This window comes from Carcharodon carcharias, chromosome 14, assembly GCF_017639515.1.
Source record: "Carcharodon carcharias isolate sCarCar2 chromosome 14, sCarCar2.pri, whole genome shotgun sequence".
Taxonomy (NCBI): domain Eukaryota; kingdom Metazoa; phylum Chordata; class Chondrichthyes; order Lamniformes; family Lamnidae; genus Carcharodon; species Carcharodon carcharias.
The window spans coordinates 28749441-28766602 of record NC_054480.1 but is presented as its reverse complement, the minus strand read 5'-3'; the positions used below and the strand labels follow the sequence as shown (position 1 = coordinate 28766602).

The window sequence follows — 17162 nt, the reverse complement described above, 5'->3', positions numbered from 1 at the left end:
TAAGTGCAGGATGTCAATTAGAAGTTGTCAAGGAAAAACATGACAAAAACAAAGGCATCTGCCCCCACCCCCACCCCTTCAAATATAAAATTCCCAAAGCACTTGCGGGATTGACTAATAGGTACTCAAAATATTGTCTAAGGCAGATCTGAAGTTTTTAACAACATTCCAAATATTTGTAAGGCTGTGGGCCAGAATTTACAGTAGCCAAGAAATTACTGAAATCCACTGTTCATTAGAATTGTCCCTGCCTAATTAATGTCTAGGACACGTGCACTGAAAGTTGCTGTAAATTAAAAAATACGGAGTGTGTAGCAGCCTCTAGTGGCACTTAAGCAAATATGGCAAGCAGCTGAGTCTCTCCTTAGCTTTCATGTTGAAGAATTGTTAATGAACAGTGCAGAGTGTGAACCAGGAAATGCAAATTAGAATAGTGAATTCAGTGTCAAATTAGGTACAGGAAGCAAAACAGAGAGAAGGAAAGATTTGGTTGAGCTTTTTGTTAATCCTCCTGTGAAGCACTTTCGGACATCTCTTTACATTAAATGTGCTATATAAACACAAGTTGTTGTAGTTGAGAGAGAAACAGAAATTGAATAAAAAGGAAAACATTTCCAAAATTCCATAAGTCTCCGAAAGTTAAAGTCTGAAGGAATGAGACTCCACACTTATAAAATTTAATTAAGTGCCGCAGAGGTTAACACTAATTAACACTTATCATGCAGTTAAGTTAATATTCAGTTAAGTTAATATTCAAGTTAAATGTTCAGTGGATAATTCAGGGTTAAGTTGACTGCGTTCCAAAGTGAATGGCTCAAGCTTATTTGTATAATCATAAATGTAAAATCTTCCACGAATCAGCACAATCAAGCAACATAACAGAATGTAATCACTTATTTTAGTTTCCTTTGTACTAAAATTTTATGTATTTAAGAGTGATGAACCAGTGCAGTTTTATTCATACAGCTGCAAATGGGTTCATCACAAAAAATAAAGATTTTCAATAAAGATATCTAGTCCCCCACCTGTGAGTAACCTCATTTAAAATCACTGACCACGTCTTTCAAAACACAATTCGAACTATTTACTAGTTCCATTGGTGTACACTAGTCAGTTTCTCAGTAAAATGTAAAAACTTTTAAAACGTGTTTAAAAATAAACAATCTTTATTTGAAGAGCCTCCTTCAAAAGATGGAAACGGGTTCAACCACCTGAAACTCGCATGTTCACGATTTTAATCTGGGAACGCAGCCAGAATTGCAGGCAAGGCCAGCTTCTGGTGCAATATTTTTTAAACCAGTGTTTAAAACACTGAAATACGAGTTATGCTTAACGTAACTTGCATTTAATTTCCACAATCATTTCTGTTTGGCCGATTTCAGCTGAGCTGTGCTGATGAAAGCAATGCAAACTAGCAGAAACTCTAGGCAAGGGTACAGAAATACCATATACTCTTCAGTTAAAACTGAATTTCATATTTTCACTGCTTTTTACCTGTTGTGCAATGACATTTGGTTTAACATTAAATATTGATTATAATTATATCTATGATTTTATGTAAAATAATAGTTCTGAGAATGAAGAAGTAGCTTGTTTTTGAATATATAATCTGTACCTCCAGTTGCTTCTAACTTCAACAATATAGTATTGGGTGAATTTGAATAATAGGAATTCTAAGAACTCAGTTTTATGAACATTGCTTAAGTCAAAAGTGTCCCAATTTTGATGTTATTAAAATGGCTCTGTGCAGTAATTTCTCAATAGTTGTAAATATTTGTTGCAATTAGAAATATTATGAATAATGTAAAGAACACATTCTTTAATGCTCTTAAAAATAACTTTACCAATTCACAGAATGACACAAACAACAGATTGAGATGGTTATTTAAACAACCTGTTAGAATATAAAAAAATCCTAATTGTAGCTATATGTAGAAAACAAGTTCCAAATGTAAATCTATTAACATTATACTAAATGTTAAAAGCTAATCAGCAACTACAAGGAGGCTGCTGCCTCAAAGAAAACAGAATACACACCACACAGGTTTCAAATATTATTGTCCATAATAATTCTTGCGACCTACTGCATTTTTATACTACTGTATTTTTAGCTTGGATTGTGTCACATTCTCTGTGCCCAAACTCTAAAGTGCTAGACACAATCATAGTTATTTGTCCCAGCTGAAGATCCTGTTACTCCTGAGGAGCTTGATATATGCAGTCAAATATGGCTTCATGACAAATAAACTGGAGGCACAAATTCATTTTTCTGCTGTGGCCCTTCAATAAATAATTGATTGTGTTTATGTTTTGCCACAAGCCAAATTTTGTTTTTCATTTTGCTGCTTTTTTCTTCACTTTAAACATTCATTTTCTCCAAGTACTTCCAAGGTGGCATGCAATTTTTTTTTAAAATATTCCAAGAAAATATATAGAGTGAGAAAGGAGATTTGTATGTCTTTTCCATAATATTCTTTGCAATATTTGGCAGTGCCTACTGAACATGTCTCAATAAAATAGGCATGGTTAAACATAAATTTTGTATAAAATTCAAGTTCTCAAATTCACATGCCAATAGACCAGCAGATTAAAAGCTGATTTCATTTTACCTTTAAATAGTGGTAAATGTCCCTTGTTTAATGAAAGTGCTGTACTTTGCTGAATGTGTTGTTCCTTGGATGTGCCTTGAAAAGGTGCTTCAGCTTTTCTTCTTAAGCTTTGTGTGGTCACAAAACTTTTAACAACAAACCAAAGTACAGATATTATTCTGTGGATTTAGGTGGTGAAAGGTCACAAAAATTTAACTTCCTTTTGACAAAGTCGCATGTTGTTTTATGACCCATTCAGCCTGAGGGTTGATCTTGTACAGTTCCGCCATACATGTGTCTGGATCAAGACGGCGTTCGCCTATTAAAATAAAGCAACATTTAAATGATTTCAGAGTGACTGAAGCAGCACAGGATTTTAAAAAATATTTTCTAGCTTGAAGTTCCCAAAATGGCTTAGTGTACTTTTACAGTATTAAATACCAGAGGCGTGAAAGAGTGAACCTGTACTCTGTGCTCAGTTCATCTCAGCCAGGCCACAGGTGAGGGTGCAACAGCAGGCTTCAGTCTTTCAGAATGAGAAAAAAAAATTGTATTCCTGGTTACAGAGATGAGGAGAATTTTTTTCTCTCAGAGGGTCGCGGGTCTTTGGAATTCTCTTCCTGAAAAGATGGTGGAAGCAGAGTCTTTGAATTTTTTTTCAGGCAGAGCTAGATAGATTTTTCATTAACAAGGCAGTGAAAAGTTACCAGGGATAGGCAGGTATGTGGGGTTGAGGATACATTCAGATCAGACATGATCTTATTGAATGGTGGCACAGGCTCGAGGGGCCGAGTGGCCTAGTCCTGCTCCTAATTTGTATGTTCATATGATCACTAACCAGTAATGTCAAATTCCAGAGAAGGACAGCACCAACTTAACTCCCTACAGGACAGATCCCCACTGACTCCTCTCCTGCAAGCTCTGACATGATGCATAGGCTAAAACAATGCAATTAAAGAATCACTAGTCCAAAAATTATTTAAATCTAACTTGTTTAAATTTGTGAGGTGTGAGGAACATTTGCATTTTTAGATAAACAAGATTAGTTTGAATTTCAAAGAGATGATGAGATGTTACACCTAGCCATATAAAGCTAAGTCAAACAATGTGTTCATTTTTCCGAAAGGTTACTGATAATATGAGTCCTATGAAAGATTTATATTATGGAAGAAATAAAGTTGCAAAGACATATTGGAAGAATGGAATTTACAATGAAAGGGGAGAAACGAGTATATAGGAGATGAGGTTAAGTGTAAGGAGGAAGGCATTCTAAGATCTAACAAGTGTGTAAAGCCTCCAGCCTCTGTGCATTAAGTTGCTGTCTACAGGAACCGAAGCTAAGAAAACTCACTGTGAATATCCCTGTCCAGGGTATTGTGTGCTTTTCCTGGGTCTGTTGAAATCTATCTTGTTTTACCGTTGCCTTAATGGAGGTGCAACTGGGAGATAGATTAATTAGAAGATTTACGAGTTATTATAGTAGTGCTTTGTAGACCTACATATGTGCTTAAAATCTTTTCTTCTATTAATAAATGTTTAATTTAGTTTCGTAAGAAAAAAACTCAGTCTTGGTGGACACATTACTACTGAATTCAAGGCATGCATCTCGTAATAAAGTACAAATTGCAAAACAGTTGTGGCAGCTGCCTCAAGCTTCCCTCTGGGATTTGAGCAGCTCGGCATTTACATCCACTGTGTCATAACAAAATTGGGGGCTCATCCAGGATATATTTGAAATTCCTTGATTGGTTTGGAGTTAGTGAATCTTAAGGTTATGAGTATAAGAGGCACTTTCCTCTTTCTACCTGGTTTTGTGAATTCAGGAGTTGGTGTGAGGTTTTATTTAAAGTGGCTTTGGCAGTTGCTAAGACTTGTCTTCGAGTTGAATATGTAATTGTGGTTGGTTACAAAAGGAAAATAAAGCTAAATTAATTGAATTGGCAGATTAGTTACAATTAGGATTACCTGCAGGGGTAAGGAAATCAGACATAATTGAAGGTATAGCACAGCATTTGAAACTGGAAGGAATAAACAAGAAACTGAATTCTCCAAGGGGCAGATCATTGGAATGGGCTCAAATTCAGTTGCAAGTGAAAAACATTGAGTTGGAAGAAAAGGGAAAATAATTGGAAATGAGAAAACTGGAACTAGAAGCATCAGAAAAAGAGAGAGGAAAGAGAATTCCAGATTAAACTGCTGGCAGTTAAAAAAGTTGTGGAAGAGCTCATTTCCAGATCAGACCCAGTGGGGAGATGCTTATATTTGTACATGCTCTTACAAAATTTGAAGGAAGAGATGTTGAAGGATTCTTTATTTAATTTGAGAAGATAGCTAAACAGATGAAATGGCCACAGGAAAACTGGACATTGTTGTTACAATCCAGGTTGGTGGGTAGATTACATGAGGTTTATGCTTCATTGTCCGAAGGAATGTTGGTGAACTATTGTGTGGTGCAAAAGGCTATTTTGAGTGCATATGAGTTGGTTCCTGAGACATACAGGCAGAAATTTAGGAATATGAGAAAGCAGCCTGGGCAAACTTATATTGAGTTTGAGAGAGTAAAATAAAGTAATTTTTACCGGTGGATACAGGCATTGAAGATAGAGAAAACATATGCAGCTCTTAGAGAAGTAATTTTTTTGGAAGAATTTACAGATCCAATTCCTCCGGTAGTGAAACCATGTGGAGGAACAGAAGGTTGACAAGCAACAGGGATAGCTCATAATTATGAGTTAGTTCATAGAGCTAAACCTTTCTTTTCATTATCCTTTTAAATCAGAGAAGGATGGGAAGTGGGAAGGTGAAAGGAAGATGGGTAATCAGGGAAGAGGAGTAGGTCAAAATTCCCAGGAAGTTTTTTCTCAGAATAAAAATGAGGGTACTGAAGGTAGAAGTCACATTCAAAAATTGAGATGTTTTAATTGTAATAAAGTTGGACACATGAAGTCAGTCTATTGGAAATTACAGGGAAAATCTGATGGGATTATTGGGGTGCAGAAAAGTTCTGGAAGTAAAAGTACTGTGGGTTATGAGGTTCAGGCACACAAAAAAACTTTGGTTTGTGTACAGGTAAAACAGAAAGAATCAGTGCTGGGAAAAGAAGTGGAAATGTGTTCACAGTTTACACAAGAGAATTCTGAGGAGCAGGTTGCAGAAATGGTTAAAGGTTTTGTATGTGAAGGGGAAATCTTTCCTTGTGTACAGGATGGAGTAGGTAAAGGTGTTAAAAATTTTAAGAGACACAGGGGCTAGTCAATTCTTAATATTGTGGGATAGTGATATTTGTTGTTCAGAGGGAGTATTGCAGGAACAGGTGATAATAAGTGGGGTTCATGGAGATGCTAAACCTATTCCATTTTGGAAAGTAAATTTAAAAAGTAGAAAACAGGTGATTGCTGGAGTAGTGGAAAAATTGCCCATTGCAGGAGTTCAATTTATTTTAGGGAATGATACAGCTGGGTCACAGATGTGGGTGATGATGCCTATGGTGGTTGACAGCCAATAGTGGTGTTTTCAATGGAAGTGTTGCAGAGAGAGCATCCTGGATTGTTTCCAGATTGTTTGATAAAATCACAGGCTCACAGGTTTAAACAGGAAGAACAGGAAGTTAAAAGGCAGGGCAAAGGTATGGAAGTCCAATTAGCTGACACTGTTTTTGATAATATTGTTCAGGAAGAAAGAATGGAGGATAATACAGCTGAGGTATTTAGCTGGTAGAGATATAGAAACAAGATATGCAAATAAGACTCTTATATCAAACAGCTTACTCTGAAACAGAGGCAGCAGTATTCCAGAATGTCATCACCTTATGGGTAATGTTTTAATGAGAAAATGGAAGCCTTATCATGTTTCAGCAAATGAAAGCCGGAGGGAAGCACATCAGATTGTTATACCATTTAGAGATAGAAATTAGATTCTGAGAATTACTCATAAAATTTCAATGGAGGGACATTTAGGAATTAGAAAGACACAGGTGAAACATTTTTATTAGCCTGGATAGCATAGAGATGTAGTCAAATTCTATAGAGCATGTCACATATGCCAGGTAATAGGGAAACTACAAGTAGCGATTAAGCCGGCAGCTTTAATTCCAAGTCAAGCATTTTACTAAGGCCATGATTGATTGTGTAGGACCCCGCCCTAAGACTAAAAGTGGAAATCAGTACTTACTGACAATTATGGATGTGTCTACAAGATATTCTGAAGCGATACCTTTGAAAAATATTACAACAAACAGAACTGTGGAAGAGTTGACTAAATTCTTTTACAAGATATGGTTTACCTAATTAGAAATACAATCAGATCAGGGTTCAAATTTCATAAGACCATAAGAGGTAAGAGCAGAAGTGGACCATTTGGCCCATCAAGTCTGTTCTGCCATTCAATGAGGGGCAGAATCTTCTGGCTGGCGTGCGGGTGGTGGAGCCCACACGCCAGCACTTAAAATGTCGTGCACTGATGTCGCGTGAGTGTTCCGGTGTCAGCGCGCAGCATCGCAAAATTTTGGTTGGCGGGCGTGCTATGCAGCAGGATGCGCACCCGCCATTAATTAAAGGCTTCATTAAGGCCCTTAACTTGCCAATCGTCGACAATTCAGATCAACTTCAGCTTGACGCATGGCCCAATGGACAGGCGTTTAGGTTTTTTTTTTTACAAACCTCATCCGGTGGCGGGATGAGGTTTGATAGCGGTTTTAAAAACGTTCAATAAAGTTTTTGTTTATTTCATTAACATGTCCCATCTCGTGTGACATTTTCACATGAGGGGGACACGTCAATGAATTTTTTATTGTTCTATTTTTTATATTTGCCAGCCTTTCAGCACTTTGCCTCAGGGAGATGTGCGCTCTTTCGTGCACGTGTGCTAAAGAGCGCACCCTGACAGTTGGGGAATCCCCCCCTCGCACAGGAAGCGCTTCCCGTCGGGACAATGTCACACGAGATGGGACATGTTAATAAGAAGCACAGAAACTTTATTGGAGTTTTTAAAAACAGACATGAAACCTCATCCCGCCAGTGGATGAGGTTTCATGTATTATCAGAAGCCGGCTGGGGCTCCTGGCCTGCCCGCTAGCCTTAAGGTTGGACGGACAGGGGATTTAACAAGCGGGCGGACAGCCTTCCTCAAGATTTAAATGGACCGGGATGACGTTGGGTGTTCCTCCTGATGTCATCCCGTGTCATTTTCCCATCGGCGAGCGGGCCCCACCCCCAAATCGCCGACGGGAAAATTCTGCCCCTTATCTCTGTTTTAAATGGGCAACCCCTTACTCTGAGATTATGCCCTCTGGTCCTAGACTCTCCCACAAAGGGAAACAACATCTCAGCATCTACCCTGTCAAGGCACCTAAGAATATTATGTTTCAGTAAGGTCACCTCTCATTCTTCTAAACCTCAATGAATACAGGCCCAACCTACACAACCTTTCCTCATAAGAAATCCCTCCATAACTGGAAACAGCCTAGTGAACCTTCTCTGCACTGCTTCCAATGCCAGTACATCTTTCCTTAGATAAGGAGACCAAAACAGTTCACGGTATCCTAGGTGTGGTCTAACTAGTGCTTTGTATAGTTTTAGCAAAACTTCCCTATTTTTATACTCTATTCCCTTTGAACTAAAGGCCAACATTCCATTTGCCTTACCTTTTATCTGTTAAACTTGTATGCTAGCTTTTTGGGATTCATGCACAAGGATCCCAAATCCCTCTGTGCTGCAGCCTTCTGCAGTCTTTCTCTATTTAAATAATATTCAGCTCCTCTATTCTTCCTGCCAAAGTGCATAACCTCACATTTTCCCACATTATATTCCATCTGCCACTTTTTTGCCCATTCACTTAACCTGTTTATATCCCTCTGTAGATTCCTTGTGTCATCCTCACCACTTGCCTTCTCACCTATGTTTGTATCATCCGTAAATTTGGTGATAGTACATTCACTTCCCTCACCTAAGCCATTAATACATATTGTAAATAATTGAGGTCCCAGCATTGATCCTTGTGGCACTCCACCAGTTACAGATTGCCATCTTGAAAATGTCCCCCTTATCCCAACTCTCCATCTTCTATTACTTAGCCAATCCTTAGTACCCCAAATACCATGGACCTTTATCTTATTATGTAGCCTTATGTGTGGTACCTTATCGAATGCCTTTTGGAAATCAAAATATATTACATCTACTGGTTCCCCTTTATCCATCCTGCTAGTTACCTCCTCAAAGAATTCTAATAAATTTGTTAGGCATGATTTCCCCTTCATGAAGCCATGTGGATTCTGCTTGATTAGATTATGTAATTCTAAAGGCTCTGCTATTACATCCATTAACATTTTCCCAATGGCAGATGTTAAGCTAACTGGCCTATAGTTATCTGTTTTTTGTCTCCCTCCCTTTTTGAATAAGGGTGTTACATTGGCAGTTTACAGTCCTCTGGGGCTTTTCCAGAATCTAAGAATTCTTGGAATATTATTGCCCAGTTCATCCATTATCTCTGTAGTTACTTCCTTTAATATCCTAGGATACAACCAATCAGGTCCAGAGGACTTATCGACCTTTCATCCCATTAGTTTCCCTAGTACTTTTTCTCTGGTGATAGTTATTGTATTTAATTGCCCTCACCCCACTTTCACCCCTTGATTATTTAGTATTTTTGGAATACTATTAGTGTTTTCTACCGTGAAGACTGAAGCAATCACAGCTCTTTAAGGAAGTAATGAACAGTCTGGGAATAAAACAGTTTAAATCAACGGCTTACCATCCTGAGTCACAAAAGGCTTTGGAAAGAGATCATTAAACTTTAAAAACTATGATGAGGTTGTATAGTCAGGATTGAGATAGGGGAATTCCATTCTTGTTATTTGCTATTAGGGATGCTCCTAATACATCATTTGGTTTTAGTTCTTTCAAACTAGTTTATAGTCATGAGGTAAGGGGACCACTGAAATTGGTTCTTGAGAAATTGGTGGGTCAAAATTTAGAAACTACTCTCCCAGATTATGCATCAAACTTCAAAGAAAGATTGGACAGAGCCTCTGAGTAAGCTAGGGAACATTTAAAGATATCACAGCAAGTGATGAAAGTGAAGGCAGCAGGAAAGCTACAGCTCGTACTTTTGTTGCTGGGGAAAAAGTGCTAGTTTTGTTACCAGTACTAGGGGGCTCGTTAAAGGCAAGGTTTAGTGGGCCTTACAGGATTGAAAAGAAGCTGAGTGAAGTAAATTATTCAATAAGTATTCCAGACATGTTCTACATAATTTGACTACATCTCTATGCAATCCAGGCCAACTAAAATGTTTTTGCATTTTCACCTGTGTCTTTCTAATTCCTAAATGTCCCCCCATTGGAATTTCATGAGCAATTCTCAGAATCTCATTGCTATGTCCAAATAGTATAACAATCTGATGTGTTTCCCTCTGGCTTTCATTTGCTGAAACATGATAAGGCTGCTATTTTCTCATAAAACATTACCCTTAAGGTAAGGTGAGGGTGTGTCATGTAAATATGCTTAGAAAGTACTTTGACAGGGAAGCAGACCAAAAGGAGTATTAGTGATGGTAGAAAAAGAGGTGATAGAAACGCAGGATTCTGAAATTGATTTTCCTCTAATCAAATTGGATAATGAGGGGGTATTTGAAAATTTTAATGTAATACTGAGTTACCATCCAGACAAGTGTAAAAGTGATTAGAAGAAGCTTTTGTAGTCACACAAAGCTATTTGAGGGAATAAGTTGGAGACGATAAATTTAGCTGTATATGATATGTATGTAGAAGGTTCATCTTCAATAAAGCAACATCCTTATAGATTAAATCTGGCAAAGTTATCACAAGTACAGAACAAAATTGAATTCATGCTTTGAAATGACATCCTCAAATCTAGTTGCAGTAACGGGACTTCACCTATTGTGCTGGTACCGAAACCTGACGGAACACAAAGACTGTGTTGAGACTATCGAAAGGCGAATGCAGTAACAAAAGCAGATTTATATCCTATTCCACACTTGGAAGATTGTACTGAAAAAGTGGGACAATTAAAATTTATCACAAAGACAGACTTGTTAAGAGGATATTGGCAAATACCGATATCGGAGAGAGCAAAGGAGATATCGGCTTTTGTGATGCCAGATGGACTATATCAGTTTAAAGTCATGCCATTTGGCATGAAAAAAGCACCTGCAACATTTGAAAGTCTGACAAACAAAGTAATTGCAGGACTGAGCATTTGTCCTGTTTATATTGACGATCTGATAGTTTTCAGTCAAACGTGGGACAAGCATTTACAACATCTGGAAGAATTATTTAATCAATTACAAGAGGCTGATTTGGTAATGAACTTGGCTAAAAGTGAATTTGCAAAAGCACAAGCCAGGCCATACCATTGGACATGGTAAGGTGGCTCCAAGAGATGTGAAAGTCAAGGCTATTGTGGGTTTCCCTGTGCCTACAACAAAATGAGATGTTTGAGATTTCTGGGCATGAGTGAGTTTTACCAGAAATTTGTACCAAATTTTAGCAATGCAGTTGCTCCATTGACTGAACTATTAAAAAAGAACAAGAAGTTTAAATGGACACAGGAGTGCTAGAAGGTTTTTGACAGTTTGAAAACTGTATTGATTACGACAGCAGTTTTGGCAGGACCCAATTATGCCAAGCAATTTACGTTGGCCGTTGACGCAAGTGATATCGGCATTGGGGCCATATTGTTACAAGAAGATGACATTGGAATTGAGAAACCAGTATTTATCAAGGAAGTTGAACGTACAACAGAGAAGATATTCAATGATCGAAAAGGAGACTCTGGGTCTGGTGTTAGCATTGCAGCATTTTGAGACTTATGTTGCAAACAATTCATCAGAAACAATTGTTTATACAGACCACAATCCTCCAGAGTTTCTGAATAAATTTCAACACAGAAGAGCAAGGCTATTCAGATAGAGTTAATTACTGCAACCATTTATTCTACAGATTATACATGTGGCTGGATGGGAAAATCTGATTGCAGATGCATTGTCAGGAGTTTGAAGCCGAAAGGGAAAATTGAACATTTAAAATCCTGGACACTGGACTGGAATGATTTCTGTAGATATGAAGGATTTGTAAATATATTATGCAAATATATAACAAGTTATAAAGCCTCTGTGCATTAAGTTGCTATCTACAGGAACCGAAGCTAAGAAAACTCACTGTGAGTATCACTGTCCAGGGTATTGTCTGCTTTGCATGGGTCTGTTGAAATCTACCTTGTTTTACTGTTGCCTTAATGGAGGTGTAACTGGGAGCTAGTTTAACTAGAAGATTTAGGAGTTATTATAGTAGTGCTTTGTAGACCTATGTATATGCTTAATTTTTTTTAATTCTATTAATAAAAGTTTAATTTAGTTTTGTCAGAAAAAACCTCAGTCTTAGTGGGCACATTACTATTGAATTCAAGGCATGCATCGCGAAATAAAATACAAATTGAAAACCATTGTTGCGGCTGTTTCAAATTTCCCTCTGGGATTTGAGCAGCTCAGCATTTACCATCTGCTGTGCCATAATAGTCTCTTTAATCTAAAATAAACTGGAGGAATGAAGAAAGTGTTGTGATCTGCTAGGAGTTCTGCATGACTATAAACCTGTGTGACCTGGTTACCATAGGGACTTGGGTCCAGGTCAATATTTACTGGGGGCTTTAAAACCTGAAAACAAAGGCAGGTGCTGATGTTCTTGTTTTTGCAGACTCCCTGTCTCAGGAACCTTGAACTGGAATAGAGAGAGAGAAGGAACAACAGTTGATATAGTCTGTAGAGAAGAAAGACTGCTTTCCCTGTTAGTGTTACGAAAGTATAATAATTTGCATAATACTATTCTGGTTTATTATGAAGTAGGTTATGGGTGTGCGTGTAGATGGTTCTGTGTGATTTAATTACATTGCAGTCAGGTTGATTGCAAGCTTGAAATTATAAAAAGTTAGGTGTAGAAGTGTACTTGAAATGCTAATGAGTAAACATGGATGTTGTCTTAGCTTATAAGATATGAAGGAAATTTACATTTTTAGTTAAGTGATGGTGTTTGGGTTTCAAAGGGATGTTAGGGTGTTTACAACCAGCCAGATAAGCAAGACCAAGCAGTGTGTTTATTTTTCCCAAAGGTTACCGACAATATTGGCAACATGAACTTTTTTTTTATATTATGGAAAATGTACATTTCCAAAGACATATGAAACAATGGAATTTACAGATTAAAGAGAGAGAAACATATATAAGGGAGAATGAAAAGCCATGCTGGGGGACCATGTAAGATCAAACAGGAGTGTATGAAACAGCCTTCGGGAAGCCTCCAGCCATTTGTGTATAAGTCTGCTGTGTCCACTAACTAAAGTTGGAGAAAAGCCTTTGGGAATTCCACTGTCCAGCTGGTGCTGTGGTAACTTACTGGCTTGCTTTTTAAGTTTAATATCTATTTTTGACTGTTGCCTTAAAGGGAGGATATAATTGGCAGTCAGGTTAATTAGGAATTTTAGGATTTGTTATAGTATTAATTAATTGTAGTCTTACTATGTGATTGAACTCTTTTCTTTTGTTTATAAATATTTTAGTTTAATTTTTAAAATCTCCAAAGGTCTTAGAGGACTCATTACTTCTGAATGCAGTGCACACATCTTCTCATAATCATTACAAGTTGCAAAATAATTGCGACAGCATGGCCAAGTTTCCCTTGTGGATTTGGTCCACCTGGCACACATCACCTGTCATGTCATAACATTAACCACCAGGCAGGCTGCTGGGGAAAGCTTGTCCACTCATCAAGAGGAAGGAATTTGCAGTGATTTAAGGATCCCTGAAGATTTATCCTAGCGAGGCCTGAAGGAGAAATCACCAGAGGGAGCCTAATGGCTGAGAGTTGGTGCAGAAATTCTCAGAAGACTGAGAGGGAGAGCCTCCGATGGTCACTGGACATTAGGACTCTGTGAAGCAGGGATGCAGGAAACCAAGGTTCAAAGTCTCAGGATATGGGATAGCCATTGAGGCCTGATATGGGGAGAAACCTCTTCACTCAGAGGGTGGTGAACCTCTGGAATTCTGTACCACAGAAGTCTATGGAGGCCAAGTCAGTGAATATATTTTAAGAAGGAAATAGATAGATTTCTAGACTCTAAATTTGTCAAGGGATATGGGGAGAGAGCAGGAGTATGGCATTGAGACAAAAGGTCAACCATGATCATGTTGAATGGCAAAGCAGGCTTGAAGGGCCGAATGACCTACTCCTATTTTCTATGTTTCTATGTTGGAGGTGACGGTGTACTGTTTTCGAAACACTTCAATTCTATGGGAAGCATGCTGTAAAATATATATGAGGCCTGGGGTTATTGAGCATATTAAGACATTAATAAGAGTTACCTTTTCTGTATTTTAAAGTATTATTTGCCTACTAAGTAAAGTTTAATTACAGTTGCGTTTCGTTTGTTTGTTGCAGTAAAAGTCTTAAAACTTGAACTTGTGTGATTCCTTTGAGTCCGTCAATGGGAATTCAAATATCTTTTTAAAAGTTATCAGTCTCTATGGAGATCATAACATAGGTAGGCATTAGTTAACAATGTTTTGTCCCGTATACCAATATAGTCAAAAATTTTCATTAATAACATGTGTTTGATGATGTTTCTGTTGCTTGGGTTTCCTACACAAGGGTGTTTCAAAATAAAATATTAGAAATAAATTTGTTCACCACCACTTTAATAGTTATAGTGACATCACCCATTTTAACTAAGGATTTTTTTTTAAATGTTGATGTTAAAAATAATATCTGATGCATTACCCACCTATATTACCACCCACTTCATACAAGTAGAACTCGGAACAATCTGTGGATCCATTGCTTCTAAAAATAAAGAAAAGAATAGAAGACTCAGTAATGTTGGATTATGTTTCAACAACAGACTAATGATTGAAAATAAAATCTACCTAAGTTCTGATCAACAATGATTCCTATGGTGAAGTTACGTGCCTAACAGTAAAAATGTGGAATTAAAGTCGGAACATTAACTCCTGGATCAACACTTCAATGCTCTGTGCCACCTTCACTGAGTCATGTCCAAGGCAAATGTTGTTTTGGTTCTTGCAGAACAGCTAAAAATGACACAGTGACCTAAATCTCAATATTGGGTATAACGTCACAATGACACGACTTTTACTGAAACTGCCTTACCTATACTTATACTTGTACTTAATGGCACATGTCTAAACTCTGGTAGGTTCAGCCTGGATATTTGTGTAGCTATTTGATGCTGCTACATATACCTGCTGCTCTAGTTTCCCCTGAAATTCAGAGAACCATCAGATGAAGCTTGATTAAAAAATGGTGCTCAAAAATCAGGTAAAGCTGGAACACAATTGAGTACTCACAACATGACCTTGCTCATGTGACTGAGGCAGTGTTATTTCAAATGCCTCACTTGTGCTGACCAGGTGGGTACAGCAGCAGCATTTTCTTATCCTTTGTCGAGATTGGATAAAAGGTGTGATAATGATTATATGTTATTCTGAAGCATTAATTAACTTATAACAGGCCCATTTATTTAGCAGACATATTCCTCTCCACCCTGATTTTCAATAGCTGACTGTCCACTTTTCAGGTGAGAGCCAAGTTGCAAATCATCACCAAAACATTTTGGACATTCGGCACCTGAAAACTGACTCAGAGATTTTGATGTGTTATTAACTCATGCCTGTCGACTTCAATGCAGGCAGCACACCAACATCATGCTGCCAGCTCATTTCAATGATTTTGACAATGATTTCAGCTCATCTCGCTGTTCATTAGCTGGATACATTAGCAGGGGGTCAATATCGTGAGTGGCTATACCACTTGAAACTGGCCTGCACTGATTAAACTTAGCTCTTAAAAGGGAGATGCTTTTTGGCTAGAGTAAGGTGCCAGAAGCCGTGCAGAAACTGAATCTGGGAAACTCTGAAGAATGACACAGCGTGGGACAGTCCAGGCATGATAAGAGTCAAGACTATGATTACGGCAGCTTGAAGCCTCTGAAGATAGTTAGAGAACTTGGAACTGGAAGTGGAGCAGGCACATAACTGCTGGAGACCTAGGCGAACTGACTGGGCAGCACTCCTGAGTCCGAGAAGCCCAAAGGAGAAGAAGATTCTCCTCATGTCTTGGGACAAAGAAATCTAGTTCAACTGGTCGTGGGAAATTGGCAATAGAAGCTCCACCAACTGAACTCTGCTACCCCACTGATTAGAGAGCAGGGGTTAAGCTGGTGATGGTATCCAGGTGGACCTAGAGTGTTGGTTGCAAATACCCATTGTAAATAGTTTGTTTCTCCGAGTTAAGCATTTCCATTGATGCTTTTAAAGATTTTATGCTGCAGGAATCCAGTCAAATAAAGAATCCTGTTTTATAATCTATGTACAGTCCGTGTGCTTGAATCACATGTAACAGAAAGATGTTGCAAAAATCTCCAGTTCCATCCCCGAAGTCAGATGCATACAAGTTGATCACCATGGTTGCCTTTACAGCCACAGGCAATGTAGTCCTTGCCCCGCTCTGAGGTTGAAGTTATGGCTGCAACAGTAGCAGATTTCAGTTAGGATCCCACACTACTGAAGCACAGCCATTTCCCACACTGTTCAGCTCAGAGAATTGTTCCCTGAGCACCCTGATCAGAAATGGCCTCCTGCTGAAAACCCTTCTCCTCCTCCCTCTTTAGCAACTTGTCCTGCTCTTCGTGACCTCTGTTCATTCTCTAAGTAACATTGCATTCCAAGGGGAATGCCTACTCATGCAGCCATGTCTGAAAGCAATTGGTTTGTGCAGAAGCCTTGAAGACAGTAAAAACCCATTCAAGACTTGCTACATCACACCCTGTCGACTTCTGCAACTTTAATCCACTACAGAAAACACCTAACACTTGTAGAATTGAAGCAACAGCCAGAAGAAATCAAATAGCAAGTAACCTGTAAGTAGCTGATGATGCTTGAAAATAGCACTAATGGAGGGTCCTCCCAGCTAGTGAATATCTGTGCAAGGCTAAGAGAGGGAGCTAGCTGGAGCACTGAGCCCCAAAATGGTTTTGCTGGCATCAGAACAGCGTTACATTCTGATGTCATGATCTGCTTGCTCTGCATATCCAGACATTCATTCCGCATGTGCTATCCCCTCACCAATATGGCATCCAGCATAATTTGCCACAGAAGTATGTACTGAGGCTGCAAACACAAGTTTTAAGCTCTAAGGGCGTTCATAGCATTCAAAAAGGGTGCAAAGGATCCCAATTTCTCTCTTTACTTCTATAGTGGCAGCATTCTGTCTTGTAAGACGATGGTTTGCGTCGTGGTGCTCAACCTTGTGTTAAACATCACCTGGTGCGCCTCAGGCACCCTACTCAGTCATGGCAGTCTCTGCCACATTTTTTGCAGAGGAAGACAGTGGGCTGAGAAGTTGCATGATTCACTTTTCCCTGGGTCCTCTTCTCAGTCAGCTGGGCTTTTAATCTCTGCTCGCCTCTTCCAATGCCCTTCCAAACAGTCAGTCTCCAGAGGTTACGGTTGTTGGCAACTGTCTCCCAGTTGTCAGTGTCAATGCCGGCCATC

The 17162-nt window shown here is 38.6% G+C and overlaps 1 protein-coding gene across 5 annotated transcripts in view; it reads right to left on the bottom strand.

Annotated features, from left to right (window-relative positions):
* Positions 1 to 1804: 1804 nt before the first annotated feature.
* Positions 1805 to 17162, bottom strand: part of LOC121287294 (rho GTPase-activating protein 40-like) — a 154935-nt gene continuing 139577 nt past the window's right edge. For all 5 annotated transcript variants that reach the window (XM_041205039.1, XM_041205036.1, XM_041205035.1 and 2 more), the window contains exons 14-15: positions 14375 to 14433; positions 1805 to 2907 (exon numbers count right to left, since the gene is read on the bottom strand). In XM_041205039.1, coding sequence (XP_041060973.1) covers positions 2801 to 2907; positions 14375 to 14433 — 166 coding nt within the window. In that variant the 3' untranslated portion in view covers positions 1805 to 2800. The remainder of the gene's footprint in view (positions 2908 to 14374; positions 14434 to 17162) is intronic.